This window comes from Hordeum vulgare, chromosome 6H (genome assembly GCF_904849725.1).
Source record: "Hordeum vulgare subsp. vulgare chromosome 6H, MorexV3_pseudomolecules_assembly, whole genome shotgun sequence".
Taxonomy (NCBI): Eukaryota; Viridiplantae; Streptophyta; class Magnoliopsida; order Poales; family Poaceae; genus Hordeum; species Hordeum vulgare.
The window spans coordinates 527,799,358-527,816,654 of record NC_058523.1 but is presented as its reverse complement, the minus strand read 5'-3'; the positions used below and the strand labels follow the sequence as shown (position 1 = coordinate 527,816,654).

General features: G+C 45.4%; 2 protein-coding genes across 2 annotated transcripts; one reads left to right on the top strand and one right to left on the bottom strand.

The window, feature by feature from the left end:
* Nucleotides 1–634: 634 nt before the first annotated feature.
* Nucleotides 635–3,951, top strand: LOC123401659. The gene is made up of 2 exons (XM_045095502.1): nucleotides 635–1,064; nucleotides 3,113–3,951. The coding sequence occupies exons 1-2, from the start codon at nucleotides 805–807 to the stop codon at nucleotides 3,591–3,593; spliced, it is 741 nt and encodes a 246-aa protein (XP_044951437.1). The 5' UTR covers nucleotides 635–804; the 3' UTR covers nucleotides 3,594–3,951.
* A 3,987-nt stretch (nucleotides 3,952–7,938) lies between these two features.
* LOC123404199 (xyloglucan endotransglucosylase/hydrolase protein 24-like) lies at nucleotides 7,939–9,335 on the bottom strand. The gene is made up of 3 exons (XM_045098115.1): nucleotides 8,924–9,335; nucleotides 8,589–8,791; nucleotides 7,939–8,493 (listed from the first exon to the last, which is right to left on the bottom strand). Exons 1-3 carry the CDS (start codon nucleotides 9,230–9,232, stop codon nucleotides 8,112–8,114), a joined length of 894 nt encoding a protein of 297 aa, XP_044954050.1. The 5' UTR covers nucleotides 9,233–9,335; the 3' UTR covers nucleotides 7,939–8,111.
* Nucleotides 9,336–17,297: the final 7,962 nt, after the last annotated feature.

Genomic DNA, 17,297 nt, shown 5'->3' with positions numbered 1-17,297 from the left:
AGGGCTTTCCGACGATATGCGTTCAGTAGAATGGAACATTTTCATTGACTATGTGACGTTTGTGATGACTTTGTCGATCATTCACAACGATAAATCGTTTGTGTAAAAAAAAAGGATGACATGTGAAAGATAGTCGAAAATCGAGTAACCACTTCGTCATATAGACGTGCGGGTTTATAAAACTTTACAGCAAAATACTCTATCTGTGGTAAATTATATGTTTATAATATATGTACCAATCGACTATGAAGCAAAACGGAATGAATTAACACAATCTCGTCCCTGTTTTTCCATAAATAAATGCTACACACCGTACATTTTTTCTCGCGTGCATCTAATTTTAAGTCGGTTAAGATTCATCTATCTCTTCTCTCGGCTAATCTTAAGTCGATTAAGGTTTTCCTTCTTTCTCACAGCTAAGTCTAAGCAGACTGACGTTTCAGTTCCGCATTTGTGTGTGTGGGGGGGGGATCTGCAAGCTCTTTTGGGTGCAGAAACCTTTATTATTCAAAAAAAAAAAAAAACTCGTTAGAAACAAAAAAACAAAAAATAAAACAAAGAAGAAAAAACCTCTTTCCGGTGCCGAATAAATACCCCAACCCCCTCCACCTCATAAGAAAAAGAGGAACCAACCAACCCTCCCTCCCGCGGTCCTCCCTACAGTAACCCTTTTTCGGTGCGCGTGCGGCGTGCGGCGTGCGCGTGCGAGCGACAGAAAAAAAAAGGAGGCGCCTTCCGTTGCATGTGAGCGGAGCGGAGCGGAGGGGGAGAAGAGCAGAGCAGAGCGGAGCGCGGCGCGGGGCCATGTCGATCGCGCTGAAGAGCGGGCCCGGGCTAGCCGGCGGCGGCCGGTTCGGCCGCGCCGCCCGCTGCGGCGCCTACGCCTCGCCGCCGGCCTCGGGCGGGCGCGGCGGCTCGTCGGGCCGGGACAGCGATAGCCCGGCCGCGGCAGCGCAGTGGGAGTGGGACGGCGAGGAGGTCGAGGGCGGCGACGGCGAGGTGCAGAGCTCCTACAAGGGGCCCTTCGACACCATGGACGCGCTCCAGGAGGCCCTGCCCTTCAGGTGAGCGCGCCCCTCCCCACGCTTCCCCTCCCCCAGTTCTCCCCAACCTCGCCGCGGAGCGCGGATCTTGGGCCTTGGTCGGCCTCCGGGCGTTTCTCGGCGCCTCCGTCGGGCGATTCGTGGGTAATGTGGGCGGACGCGGCCGTTCTTGGTCCCGGCCCCGCGTGTTCCCCGTGCGGAAATGCTGCAGGTTTCTTCGGCCGTCCGGGCCGACGCGACGGTTCTTGATCGGTTTCAGTTGGAGAAATTACGCGTTAGGTTCTTGGCTCCCCGTGTCTTCTTCTTGGGCGGTCTTGAAGTGATTTCAGCCATGTAATTTAGTTCCCGATCCCCGGGTGCTTCTGCTAGCGAATTTGGGGATTTCTTTGTCGGTCTTGGAATGAATAACCCGAGCTCGTTCGGCGTTCTGGGTGGTTCTTGGTGGTACCTTGGCCCTTTGCAACCAATGTGGTTGGGGGAGATTACGCTCCGATATTTTAGGTGGTGTTCATTACGACCAACGGCACCGCACCATATGTGGTGCCTTGGCCCTTTGGTCCTTGAACTAGTAGTACTTGGTGTCTTTAATTGATGCCTTTAATTGAACTAATTTGTGAATGCTAAGTTTCATTTGACTTGCCAAGTTGGGACAGCTTGAGATCGAAAGGCTTCAGTGAATAGACTGGAGTAATGTTTTGGTGCTTATTGCATTGGATACCTTTTGTGTGTATACTTTGGTGATACTTGTCTTAGGAAAGCTGACACTGCTTTTATCTAATTCAGTTCTTGGTGTCTTCCTTTTAACCTTAGAAGAAAATGCCAGCCATATGTGTTTGTCCAAACTCCACAGAACGATTGAATCTCCAGTTCTTCATAGTTCATGGCGGTTCATTGTGTATTTAGTTAGCTATTAGCTATAGCATATAAGGGGCAGTACTGCTGAACGTGAGAATAGTGTTACCAGGTGTCTGTGTAGTGTACTAGTAAGTTGGCCTGCGTAGTGTCCTGCCCAGTGCTACCTTCAGGCTCGTTAGTAGTTTGCTGGAAAGCTGTTGTAATTATGCTTATGTGACGTGACATCATACATATCGTGTTCCTGCGGAATTTCGATTGTTTCGTGTCATCAAAATGGATTGTTTTGTGTCGTCAAAATGGATGTCCGTTTGCTGGAAAGCTGTTGTAATTATGGCATGCATTCAACTTTGCCAAAAGTAATGCACCACCCATTCTGCATGTTTATGCGTAAAACACTATGATCAATTAGATTAAAAGGTCAACAATGTTAGTTTTCGGTAACTCCACAGCATTACTTATTGATACTTACAAATGGTAGACACAGGTCTCTGATACAGTGATGTCGCTGGTTGCTATGCTTTCAATTAAACCATCTGAATACGAATCATTCCTCTGTTTCTGTATATACAACCTGAATGCAGTCATTCATCTTATCTGGCTGTATATCATATTTTTACTCTTAAGTCTATGAGAGCAAAAATGGGCACACTAATTTTTACTCCCTTTGTCCCACAATGTAAGAGCATTTTTGCAAGTTATGTTAGCTTGCAAAACGCTCTTATATTATGGGATTGAGGGAGTAGCACGTAACCTATGGACCAGCCTTAGTTTCTTTTTAATTTTCTACAGTACTATGATCCTGGTACGCTTATTTACTAGTTTAATGGTACTTGTTGGCTCTAGCCATCAGAAAATGTGCGTAGATGCTGTAGGATCAAGGTGATGATCAAGTCATGTGGAAACAGGGCGCAATTCGATGTATCTTAACACAGGAACGCGATCATTAAACATATAGCACGATCTTCTTTCACATGCTTTTGTCAGGTAGCTCATTGTATATGCTAAGTATTTGTGGAACTGTGTCATTAAAATACTCAGTGATTTGTCTATGTTGTTGATCTGGCAACTTAATTTTGTCTTTTCGTTACCCGTGAGCAGCCTGGAGATTGTTCTTGTCTATAAATTCTTGCACTTATTATCTTAGTCGAGAGACTTATGCTTCATGATATTTACATATCCTCCACTTTGCTGAGCAATCTTCTTCTGTATGGCAGGAAAGGGGTATCCAAGTTCTACAATGGCAAGTCCGGATCTTTCACGAAGCCTCCAGTTGCTGTGATCCCATCCCCTCCACCGGTGAAGGGCTTTCCAAAGCCAGAAACCCCATCCCCTAGGAAGCGCAAAGGTCTTCTCCCATTCAGTTTCAAGTGGGGCAAAGCGCAGAGCAAAGAGGTGTACCCTGAAGATGATGCAGTGGACAGCCCCACGACCTGCAGGAGGATGACATTGTCTCCGGCCGCCACAAGCAGCTCAGGGAGCAACAGCGGCAGCGATGATGAAGCTCAGAAGATGCCTCCCCGGCGCCTGCACAGGAAGCCTGGCAACATCACGGGCGCCTATGCTTCCCCACCTGCTCCTCGCCCACCGAAGCTGCTGTTCCCAGCCCATGCGAGATCGCAGTCGATGCGCGAACTGCAGGACGTGTCGGAGTCGACCGTCATGGTCTCCCCAAGGGACAAGCGCCGGAAGAACTAGCGAAGGCACCGGGCCATCTGGGCGTCGCTCTGTGGGTCCTCCTCCTACAGCCACTGGCGTCCATTTTAGACTGCGGAATCCAGTGGGCGATGAACGGCGCCCTGATGCTTGCTAGGCGTGGACGATGATGCTTTTTGTTGGCGAGGTCAAATGGACCCGAATGTTGATAGAGATCTGCAAGCGTTCTCTTTCCTTTTCTATAGCTATGGCTGGACACATACAAATGAACATCTGAGAAACTGGTGCCGAGTAGCAGTCCTCAGCGGGCTCTCATGTATTGCTTGCTGTCTTGAGCCTGTAAATGCTGGATTTGTGCTCTTGTGGACTGACTATTACTAATTCGATCATGTTGCCCTCACTCACTGTTACCCTGACTGTATCTGTATCTGTATGTGTGGCACTGTTGGTTTTCGGTTTTCGTTGCCAGCCTCTGCTGCAAACAAACTTTGTCTGAGCTGGTGGAAATGCCGAAGAGAAGGGAGACATGAAGGGCAAAATCGACAAAATTGACCTCTAAACGAAACAAATTCACAAACTGGACTACGTTCAAAATAAATTCATTCAGCTGACCCTTTTGTGTGGCGTCCGACAATCGGGCATCACACTACACTATGTAACGCCTACCATATGGGCGTTACACTTCTGGCCAATGTGGCATCCGGGGCCACACTCCTGGTTGTGTGACGCCTAAGAGTAAGGAGCCACACTACATTGTGTGGCGCCTGACTGTAAGGAGTCACACTATCTTATATTAAAACTGATGTAACTTTTAATCCGTACATCCGATGAAAACGTGCCTTATATGAATATTGTGTAATTTTTCATGTTCTACGCAATGGTGACATTTTCAGCTATATTAGGATAATTTTTTAATGAAAAATATGTTATAAAAATACATCATAATATAACTAACCATATTTTTAAGACTTAAATTTGACATGATGATAGTCATTGACCTATAACTCTTATGTATTTGAATCCTACATGAGTTTTGCACTACATAATGTGTACGTTCAGTCATGCCTATGCTTTCCATGTTAGTCATCTTTAACATGTTCGTGTCTTGCATCTAAGTGACTAACATGATATAAATGAAATTCCATTACAGAAAGCTACATTTTATGAAATCCATGGTAAATCTAGTGAAGGAAGACCGAGTATGTCTTGAACAAGAAGAATCACGGAGCCCATCAATCCATCACATGCAGCATGTCTTGTGTTCTTGTTTGTCTCCTTGCATATTGCAATATATAGGATAACACGTACCTTGCAAAATTCAAAAAAGGTTTCTCCGAGTAAAAACCAAGGTTTTACTCGGAGAAGCCTTTTTTGAATTTTGGTTTTAACTCGGAGAAGATAACACGTACCTTGGTTTTTACACGTACCTTGGTTTTCGCCCCATAGTCTTGTGTTCCTGATGACACGCGCAGACGGTGGGTTTCCTGGTATTGCCCCGAAATTGCTTCTCTCTCTTTCCCTTGCTCTTGTTCTGGCTCGGAGGAAAAAACTGTGTATTTCCGTTATGCTTTATAATGGAAAGGGGGGAAGCCCGGTTCGAAAAAAGTATATTACATCGGATGTATGTACACAATATTTGAGTCAGACTCTGTATGTGACAGAGTGGTGAAGAGAAATTTATACATGAGCCTATCAAATTTTCTGGAGTTTTTACAGTACATATCCTAATAATTTGATAATTAGCCTAACTAGTTTGGTCCAACTTGTGCAAGACCATTGTAACCGCGATGAAACTAGTTTAGTACTACCTCTTGAAGCCTCATTGCAACTTGTCCAAACAATATGACACTTGGTATGTAATTATGAACACTGCCATACAGAAGCATCTCTTAATTCTGTCACATAAGTATGCAGACCATAGAATTTCCCGCAGAATAGCGGTATCGCAGACTCATTGGTTCCCATAGAATTTTGGGGCAATACCTTGGTTTTTCTTCAACCAAGGTACGTGTAAAAACCACGGTACGTGTTATCTTCTCTGAGTTAAAAACCAAAATTCAAAAAAGGCTGCTCCGAGTAAAATCTTGGTTTTTACTCGGAGAAGCCTTTTTTGAATTTTGCAAGGTACGTGTTATCCTATATATTGCAATATGTAAGGGGACAAACAAGAACACAAGACATGCTGCATGTGATGGATTGATGGGCTCCGTGATTCTTCTTGCTCAAGACATTCTGGGTCTTCCTTCACTAGATTTACCATGGATCTCATAAAATGTAGGTTTCTGTAATGAAATTTTATTTATATCATGTTAGTCACTTAGATGCAAGACATGAACATGTTAAAGATGACTAACATGAAAAGCATAGGCATGACTGAACGTACACATTATGTAGTGCAAAACTCATGTAGGATTCAAATACATAAGAGTTATAGGTCAATGGCTATCATCATGTCAAATTTAAGTCTTAAAAATATGGTTAGTTATATTATGATGTATTTTTATAACATATTTTCCATTAAAAAATTATCCTAATATAGCTGAAAATGTCACCATTGCATAGAACACGAAAAATTACACAATATTCATATAAGACACGTTTTTATCGGATGTACGGATTAAAAGTTACATCAGTTTTAATATAAGATAGTGTGACTCCTTACAGTCAGGCGCCACAAAATGTAGTGTGGCTCCTTACTCTTAGGCGCCACACAACCAGGAGTATGGCCCCGGGTGCCACGTTGGCCAGAAGTGTAACGCCCATATGCTAGGCGTTACATAGTGTAGTGTGACGCCCGAGTGTCGAGCGCCACACAAAAGGGTCAGCTGAGTGAATTTATTTTAAACGTAGTCCAGTTTGTGAATTTGTTTCGTTTAGGGATCAATTTCGTCGATTTTGCCGACATGAAGGAGCTGAGAAGGAAGATGAAGCTGAACAGAGGGCAAAGGATGGACCATTTGAGAAGAAGGATGCTGACAACAAATGTCAAGTGGTTTCACAGGACTGTATGGGACTGTATTTTCATTCTTCAGGCTCATTGATTCCATTCTTTTTGGCTCAGGCAGGCTCTACAGAAACCTCAGATGCTCCCTACTTTGGGCTAAATAGTGTACTCCGCACTCGGCATTTTCTCGTGCATATGCCACAGCATTTCTGAAAGAAAATTCCTTGGTTGATCAACAACATTCCACTGATCTTTGATTTCCGCTGGCATTGGCTCGGTAAGAGCTTGATTTCTTCAGCATTGGCATGAAAAGTTGGATCTGCTTTGAATGATTTCTCAGTTTGAGACATCGATATGCTTTGCGTTTTTAGTGTCGGTACCCATAATTGTGTTTATAAATGGTAGTACATTGTAGCTTTATGGAAGTTATTTGACATTCAGAAACCAGGTTGTGCATAAACTGTCGGCATATCATGGAAGCTTGTTCTTTGCACCTTGCTTGACAAGAGTCTATCTAGGCTCTTCACGTTTTCAATGCCATGAACCTATTTGATCCTCAGGGTGTCCATAGTACTCTATTTTTTCCATTTCATATTTGTATAGTTGATCTTGTGCTGTGGTCGAGTGGACTGCAATTATAGTGCTGATCCATTTGCTTCTACTCCCTCCATCCGGAATTATTTGTCGCATAAATGTATAAAAATGGATGTATCTAAAACAAAAATACATCTAGATACATCCATTGCTTTGGCAAGTATTTCCGGACGGAGGGAGTACTATCTAAACGAAGTAAGTTTGTCATTAGTTGCAGTTGAACAATGAGTTTATACCCCAAAAAAACAGTTGTTTGTCAGAACGGCATTTGCTTCTCAGGGAGGATGCTGGTTGGTACCAAATCGATCTTATATTTTTTGGATGGTAGCTGTTGCAGTTAGGTAGAAGTAACCATTCATTAGGTAATATATTTCCTTGGGAAATATTGTGACAGAGTATTGTGAGTTTGCGACTCCTGCAGATATTTGTAAATGTGATTGCGACATATTGTGTTCAGTATGGGATTCATATGTTCTCTTTCACGTCAATAATAACTTAGACAATAAATAATAAGCGCATATCATCTTTGGTTTTCTCTTACGGCGGATCATCGGATACAGCAACTTCTGTGATTCAGAGAAAGTCTAACTTCACTATACTGATCATTTTGAAGGTAAACGTAGTACAAGACCTTGTTCACAACGAGCAATATTCAGATTTACACCAGGATTATTCATTTATTCTTACTCCCTCGGTCAGTTCTCCCCTACTATAATTATTTAGATACAGAGTGAGTAGTTAGCAACCAGCTTAAGATGGATCAGTTAAAACTGTTCATCGTGTGGGTTACTTGCTGTCACTACTTCAAGACCAACGCTGAAGCCCAACTTCTGTGACACTCATGTATTTCTCATTTCTGTAGATAACACATTCCTGCAATGAAACTTCTAATAAAGATATTTTTTTTAAATCAGCTAGTCCTTAACCTAGACGAAAACAAACAATCGAACTAATGTACAAAGCCAATGACATATCACTACTGACACTACAAGAAAGCAGAGAACCGTGCCATGCCATCAGTTTCAGTCCACGACGCATTCCTTGGGGAGCCCCGACCCCTTGTACCGCTGGAGGTCCTTGCAGTAGTCGTAGATCATGTGGGCGTCGCGCGCCCGCCTCAGCGCCGCCGCGTCCAGGCCGCGCTCGAACCACGTCGACCCCGGCGGCTCGTCGCCGCACCACGCCACCCCCGGCGACGGCCGGCACCACGACGCCCGGAGGTTGCGATAGCGGGCGAAGAATGGTGCCCCCGACCAGTCCGTCTTGACGCGGCCGCCCTGCGTCGCCCAGTCGTCGGCGTTCCAGAGGCTCCCGTGCAGCCGCATCTTCTGCCACGTCGGGAACGCCACCCCGTGCTCCTCATTGTTCCTGAAGCTCCGGATCGGCACGCCGTCCACCAGGATCCTGATGGCACCAGCCATATGGTTGATTTGAGCTCTCCGTCGATGAGCTATACTGTATCTGCAGGTTGATCTCTGAGCTCTGATAGATTTGCTTACGTGATGCGCTTGGGGTTCCAGTCGATGGAGTAGGTGTGGAAGTCGGCGGTGGGGTCGAACCAGAGGCGGAACTGCTCCTCGCGGTTGCCCACGCCGTTGGCGAAGATGTTGGTGTGGAGCGTGTAGGGCTCGCCGGTGACGTTGCCCAGGAACTCCAGGTCCACCTCGTCGTGGTAGTCCCACGGCACGTCCTCCGGCATCAGCTGCGCGCATCGACCGATCAAATTCACGCATGCATACGTCAATTCACAGCCAACGTGCCGTGGGCTGGGCACGGTGACCGCGCCCTGGCATGGCGCACTGGCGTGGCGGTGGTGGAAGGTCGATCGACTTACGTAGAGCGTGGTGACCGTGCCGGCGGAGTTGTCGGGGACGAGCATGAGGTCGACGTCGAAGCGGGCGTAGAGGTAGGCCTCCTTGGTGTGGAACCCCGAGCCGTGGGTCTCGTCGAGGCAGAGCGCGAGGATCTCGTCGTCGCCGGCGTCGTCCATGTAGAAGAAGCTGTGGTCGTCGCCCCACACCACCTCGATGTCGTCGTCCAGGTACGCCATGGCCACCTGATCCATGACCACCACAAGCACCAACATGGCTACCAGCAGCGCGGAATGCCAACAAGAAGAGGATGACGGCAACGACGGCGCCATTGGCTACCCAATTGACACGATCTCTTCCCTCCTTCTTCCTCCTCCTCCTGCGCCTTCCATGCGATCGATCAAGATTTTGAATTTATAACGCGCACGCGGATGATGGAGGGATGATGGAACGTGGAAGGGGTCGAATAATTGGAGGAACATGCCATGTTCTTGAGAATGTTTCTGCCAGGGGCATGGCATGTTAGGATCCATGGAAATGTTAGGCTGGCTCGCCTCGATTCGCCTTAATCGGGGCTCGTTATTGGATAATAACACGGCCTCGTGCATAGCAGGGAGCTTGATTATTTTCCATGGCCTCCCGCTGGCCTCGCTACCTACCTAACCTACCTGCATGCCACCTGCATAACCTACCATCCGATGCGCCATGCACAGATGCACGAGCGGGGAGGTTGCCTGGTCAACTGAAAAGGCTCTCTGTTTTTCTTGCTATATAAAGGGATGTTTTCGTGGGTTTGACTTGGTATCGTGCTTATACTGTGGTAATGAACGATCAGGATCCGGGTCGTTTGCTTGCGGTGCATATTGATTTAGAGCATACAAGTGAGTAAGCTAGTGGCTACCGCGCATTGGATCATGACCCATTTGGCTTGTGTATGCAATATGACATGATTTATCGCTTGAATGAAAATTTTCTTTCTTGCCGAGCCTAGAGTTCCTCTTATACCATGGCGAGGCGTTTGATCGACGCCTAATTCCTAAGCATGTCTAAGCACCACCTAGGTGTGGCCTTTTTCAACATAGACTATACATCGTATGCAAAGAGAGCCTTGGCTCAGTGGTTGGGCATGCGGTTGTGCAGCCCAACGACCCGAGTTCAATTCCTAGAATTGACAGGTCATGCACAAGGAGTTTTCTCCCATTTATTGAGGATCAATTTTGACGTGTGGTGAAACATCAAAAATATCTTGATACTCATTTAAAAAATTCTGAGGATCAAGTTTGACGTGTGGTGAAGAGGCCGGGAAGTAAAATTCTCCCCATTTAAAAAAAAGACTATACATCGTAAGCAAATTAAATACAATTGAATGAAATGTCCTTTATCGAAAAGCAAATTAAACTCAGTTTTTCTTTCTGGGGTTTTTAGGATACTTTCTGAGATTATAAGAGCATCTCCAATAGCTTGTATGTTAGGTTCTAACAAAAATGACCATGTCATCAACCAACAACTTATCATACAACAGCTCTAACATAGTGTATTTAGTTTGCCCAGTAAAAGGTGAAAAAACGTATAAGTTTGCTCTCTCATTTCACGTTTGTGTTCTACACCATGCTTTCCTTCGTGCTTTATTTTGTACCACATCATCAAATATCATATGATGCAAATTCTACAAACCGGTATCTCACAAGCATTGGAGGTGCCCCTAATGTACGAGCATGTGGGCCACCGAGCCGGCGCTCATTTTCTAACATGTCAAGGATATTTTCTTTCTAGAATTACTGAAGTTTCTTGTATTAGCTTTCAGAAAAATCTACTCCAGTTTTCTCAATTTGAAAGTTATGAATTATTTGGCTTTCACATTTTGACTATAGTTTTTTTGAACTTTCAACTACTTGAAAGAAAATCTGAACTTTCATACTTTCCAAATCCACAAAAGGAAAGAACAATTTTTTTTTTGAGAAGGCATGGAAGAGAATGTCGTTGGTAAGGCCACTCAGCACTGCGTGCAGCGTCCTCCCTGCGCAAAAATCTGACACCCCCGCTTGGTGGGCTCCCTGCGTTGCCATTGCTCACGCAGGGGATGTTCGATCGAGGCTGTAGCTCGACGAGAGGGAGGGAATTCAGTTTCTCAGTTAGTATATTGCACTAGCCCGTGGTAGATGGGTTAAATTGGATGTACATGGAGTCATTCCCTTTGAAAATCATTGTGGTACTTCTACTATATAATTAAATAAATACATCACACACATTACATGGTGCATTAGGCCCGCAAAAAAGCTATTAACCCATGCTTCGAATGTTGTGAGTACATTGCCTATTTGGCGCTCCCTGCGCAAAAATGTGACACCCCCGTTTGGTGGACTCCCACGTTGCAAATGGTCACACACATGATGGTTGATCAAGGCCGTGGCTCGACAAGAGGGAGGGAATTCACTTTCTCATTTAGTATATTGCACCAGATAGCCCGTGATAGATGGGGTAAATTGGATGTACATGAAGTCATTCCCTTTAAAACCCATCGTGCTACTTCTACTATATTGAAATAAATACATCACACACATTACATGCTGCATTAGGCTCCCAAAAAAGTCATTATCCTGTATTTCGAATGTTGTGGGTGCTTTGCCTATTGGCGCCCTAGCGGTGGACCAGCCTAGTAATAGCCAAGATGATTATTCAGTGGTTTTGTGCTGGGTATTTTCAAATCAATTTTCCTTTCTTTTTTCTTTTCTAAAAAATATAAATATTTTCTAAAAATAGCCGACATAATTTTAAAGAATGAGTGAACACTTATAGAATCACATGAACAATTTTTCAAGTCACATAACCTTTTTTTTATAAAATAGGTGTACATATGTTGAAATTATATCAATATTTTAAGAAAACGTGTGACTATTTTTAGAATTTCAAAAAAATATTAAAACCAAGGCACGCAAAAAAATTGATTCAGATATTGTTTTTCTAAAGTCTTCAAGCCTTTAAACTATGTTGATGTCTCTTTTATAATGCTTGCGTGATTTAATAAACTGGTCATGTATTTTAAAAAATCATGTGTTTTTAAAAGGATCATGTAAATTATGTTAACCTTAAAAGAGGAACTAACAAAGGGAAAAGGAAAGCAAAACATGGTAAGAAAATAAAAAAAAAGTTAAAATTTAAAAATAAAAGGAATGAAAGAAATGGGAAGAACGATGGAAATGAAAATAAATTCAAAGAATAGAAAGGAAAATGATTGAACCAAAGCAGGAGAGGCCCATCACACGCCATTATCCGGACAGGTTGGCACAGTGAGGATTAGATAGGGATTACCACATAAGGGTTCCGAGGAATCACTCACATGAGCGTGTCAGCCCGGCCCATTTCCAGGCCACAACCGGTTTCCATTTGAATTTTTGACTATTTCATTCTTTTTTCCTCAGCAAAACTATGAACTGTTCCTTTTGGTATTCAGCCAGTTTTCCCTTCATTTTTTTGTTTCCTTTTATTATTCTACTTTCATGAACCTTTTAATTATGTTATTTTTTACAACCTTTTCTTCTTTCTAAACCTATATTCAGTTTACATTTTTGGTTTCTTTTATACTTTGACCATTTTTCCACGGTATGATTTGCTTTGCCTGGTAAGCGTTTTTAGTCCATGAACATTTTCTGTTACATGTATGTATTTTGTGTGTACACGAACATTTCCAAACCATATGGTTGAAACGTAAACATGAGCGTGATTTTCTTCATTTTTGGTAACATGATTATTTCCCATCATTAAAACAGATAATTTTTTTCCAAAATATGTGCAATTAAAATATATGAAGCAGCAGGATGTTAATCTTTCTGAAGCCAGGCAGAACTTTGTTGTATACATACGTGCATGTTATGCGGCCGGGCAAGTCTTGGTTGATTTGGTTTCGCAGGGCGGAGCATGGAGCAGTCAGTTGTTGGTTCCAGTCACATACTGATGGCAGCGGCAACTTCTTCAGTTTGGGCTGTGGCAACCTCAATTTTACAGGCTTCTTCTCCGTTTTTCCCTTCAATTTCAACTTGTTGTCTGCTTTCCATGTAAAAGTTTCAAAGTTTTTTTAAGGCGTGTAGCTCATCAGGTTGTTGCTTTCTACGACCTTTCTCTAGTGCTCTTTTTTTTTAGCTCATATGCATAGGTTGTGTTCTTCTCTTCTTACTGCTTCTTCAGGCCATTGCAATCCTTGATGTACATTGCATTTGAGCTGAATAAAGTTGGGCTGGTTGGTGCCTTTGTCCTGGTTTATAGTTCCCTCGTGTTTACGGTCATATTTGACCATGACATACGTTATACATAGCAAAATTGATATCATCGAAAACTATGTTCAAATATGAATTAAAAACATAATTTTTTATGACATGCATTAATATTTTGATCAAAGTTTAATGTAAAATACGAAAGGGACCAATAAATCAGAACGAAGATATAATTTTCCGCCGCCCCCGTCCCGGCCTCCCTGCGTGCAGATCCAGAGTCCTTGACATCCCCGGCTCCCGATCTATCCGGCCCGCGCTCCTCCACGTCCGCTGCTCCCACGAACAGATCTCGTCCGGCGCCTCCTGAGCACGTCGCCAGCGCGCATCCTCTCCCCGTAGAGACACGTACCGCGCTGCCACCGGACCCCCTCCCCGCCCCCCTGCTGCTTCGCCGCTGTCGGAGGGGACGCCAGCGAAGCCGCGCGCGCCCCGGGGATGGCGGCTGCGGGGCCCCTCGCGTCGGCCCTCGGGCCTCTGACGGCGGCGCCCCGCGTCGGCGGTTGCGGGATCCGGTGTGATCTCGCCAATCAGCGGCGGTGGAGGGCGGATCCGGGGCTCCATGGCCGGATCTGGCGGGGCACTCGGCCCTGGTGGTAGGGAGCGGCAGCCGGGCGCTGCTGCGCTGGTCGGCTGGGCACGAGCAGTGTCCAGGGCGCGCGGTGTAGTGGCCTTGGCTGGGGGTCGTGATGGTGCGTGGCGGTCATGCTCAGCGGTCGGTGGCGGTGGATATCCAGCGCAGCTCCGGGAGAAATCCTTGCTCCGGTCTTCATCGGAGCCGTGACGGCGACGCCCGCGGGTGCCGCTATCTTTCTTGGAAGCGTCGTTGTGGAGGTGTCATGTTCCCCTTCGTCTGCCGCTGCCCGCACCGCCACCTGCGCCCCCCGGATCCTGATCTTTTTGGAGACGTCGGTATACATCTGCTCCTCTGCTCCCCTTCCTTGCCTCTCGGGTGAAAACCCTAACTCCGGTGGGCGGCGGCGGCGTCCTTGACGTCGTGACCTTCCTGAAGGCGTCGCCTTGAGGGCTGAGTGGTGGTGGGCACTGTGTGGATCCTGAACGGTTGCTGGTGGTGGCACTGCCTCGGGGGAAACCCTAGGATCTGGTCTTTCAGATCGAACGATGGCGGTACTGTGATGTCGTTTCTCTCTTGGGAGCATCGTTTATGGAGCAGCGCTGGCAGACTGAGACAGGAGGTGGAGCGGCTTCGTCTTGCACGGATTTTCGATGGAGCTGTGAAGTCATGCCTGGCCGACAGGTGCTACGCCGAGTCATGACTGGTTGGCAGGTGCTACGCACGACAGATCTCCCGAAGTCTTCGCATCTGGACGGATGAGCGCAGGGCGGTGGCGCCGTTGGACGCCATGGTGGCGTCGACGGATGATTGGACTGGCAAGGATGATGCGGATCTCTTTCCTGAAGATGGGTCAGTGGTTCGAGGATGATGGCGGCTGGTAAAACGTGTGCGTGAGGTGTGCGTTTTAGGTGTGCTGCACCGCTGTTGTTCCTGATACGTTATGTGGATGGATTGGAAACAACACCGGTCTTAGATATGTGGAGTGAGAGCACTCCACATTATCGAGTTTGTAGGTGTGAGTGGTGGCTTTGAGTGGATTGATGTATACTCTTGTTAGACCTTTCTGGAATAATTAATAAGATGGCTGCATGCATCGATTGATGCAGAGGCCGGAGGTTTAACCTCCTTCTCTAAAATAAAAATAAAAAAATTTACAAGTATGGGGACTAAATTACTTTGCACGCAGGTCAATCCAAAGGTTTAGTGGTGATGATTGTGGTTTAGGACAATGGTCCTTAGGGGCAGGCACACACACGAAGGTTTTCTGTCAGTCATTGATAAGGTTGAACCGGCTGTGATAGAAAAGCGACGAGTTGATGGCTTGTTCTGCCTTTTCTTCATTTATTTTTAGGGAAACTCGTTCTATCGATGATAATGATTTTTTTAGGAAGTTGATAATGATTGTTTTTTTAATGAAAGAGGTTTCCCCTGCTCCATTTTATTAAAATAAAGCAACAATGTTTTACATAACCTCCAAAGTCATTAAAGAAGATCTAAGCAGAACACCCACTAGGCTAAAACGGCCAGCACCTGACCAAAACCAGTAGCCACACCATTCATTATAGACCAGAAATGAAACTCAGTATCGACACAGAGAGAGCCTTACAGATACTTTTATTACAGACCATGGAAGGAAAAACTACTCAGCTCCCCGGTGACCTTCCAGCATCATCTCCATGCGATCCGAAGCAACTCCCCACGCCTCCTATTCAGCAACCTGATATAATCCCGCAGAAGAACTGCCTGAGCATCAGTGAACAATATTTTTCATTGATTTAGATAGACGTCCAGCTTTGCAAGAATGCATTTTACACTTCTCCAAGATCAGCCCTGAAAGCAAAATTCATTCCTTAGTTTCCAGATGCTCCACAAGGAGGCAGCAACCATCATGTTTATCACAGCATTAGTCTTAGGATTACTCCAGAGCAAAGTAACATCATCAAAGCTTGAAATTTCTGGCCTATTAAACACCTCGGAGAGAAATCCCCAAAGTTGTTTATCGACCACACAGTCAAAGAACAAATGTTGTACTGATTCTTTACAGCTACAGAAGAGACAAGTAGGATCTTCCACCGGCCTACACTTTTCCAGGTTATCCCTAGTTAACACTTTGTTATAAACACATAACCAAAGGAAAACATGCTTTTTCTGCGGACACATTACCTTCCACGGGCTATCACCAATGGTAGAAACCACACCCCCAAAATTAATTTGACTGTAAAAAGATTTGACCGGATACGAGCCATTTGACTCTAGTTTCCAGATAGGGAGATCAGGTTCACCTGAGAGAGTTTTTTGTTTCACCACCTCAACAAGGTGATCCCAGAGAGCTAAACCTGCCTGATCCACACATCTCCCTGTAATGCCCCGGACACACCCGCCAGCGGTCGCACATATCAATACTAGTCTTTTTTGCGCACTTTGTCCTCACTCATGCGCATCCGGGATCAACTTCCCGGTCGGTCACCCATCCTAGAACTACTCCAAGGCAAGCACGCTTAACCTAGGAGTTCTGTTCGAATGGGCTCCCGGAAAAGAAGGAATTCCTTATTGATATGAGTAGTCTATCATCCCTAATAAGCCAGGCTATCACATACACCACCACTCAGAGGAACCGACGTCCTCGTCGGGCCACATGAGCGTTCCTTCTTGGTACAAACGTCTGTGCATCCAATCTAGTACATGTACCATGCCGTGTGCCACGACGGGTCACAAACGTCATGAACTACATGACCGCACACCTGTCCGCAAACATCCGTGTAACCGCGAGGGTCGGCTCTGATACCAAACTTGTAACGTCCCGGACACACCCGCCGACGGTCGTTACTCCTGGCGGGATCTAGACTGGTCCCACATATCAATACTAGTCTTTTCTGCGCACTTTGTCCTCACTCATGCGCACCCGGGATCAACTTCCCGGTCGGTCACCCATCCTAGAACTACTCCAAGCCAAGCACGTTTAACCTAGGAGTTCTGTTCGAATGGGCTCCCGAAAAAGAAGGAATTCCTTATTGATATGAGTAGTCTATCATCCATAATAAGCCAGGCTATCACACACCCCCACTCTAGAGTATATTCGGGAAATTCACATTGTACTTATAGCTGATAATTTTTTTCAAGTCCCGGACTGAATCGTCCATAAAGTATTCCCCCCATGAAGCCAACAGGGCCATATTAAATTCTTTCAGATTAGGAATCCCTAAGCCTCCAAACTCTTTCTTCCTGGTAATCTGCCCCCACCTAGCTAGATGGTATTTATGCTGGTCATCTAAATCTCCCCAAAAGAAATGAGCCATCTGGGCATTGATAGCATTAATAGCCCATTTGGGGAATCTAACCACAGACATAAGATAAGCAGGAATACTGATAATACAGGCATAAAGCAAAATAATTTTCCCTTTGTATGTAAAGAACCTACCCATCCAGCCAGAAAGATTCTTAATGATTCTATATATAATTGGCTGAATGTCTTCACATCTGAGGTCATCATAATGAAGAGGTACACCGAGGTATTTAATAGGGAAAGTACCAAGCTTGCAACAGAAAATCTGTGCA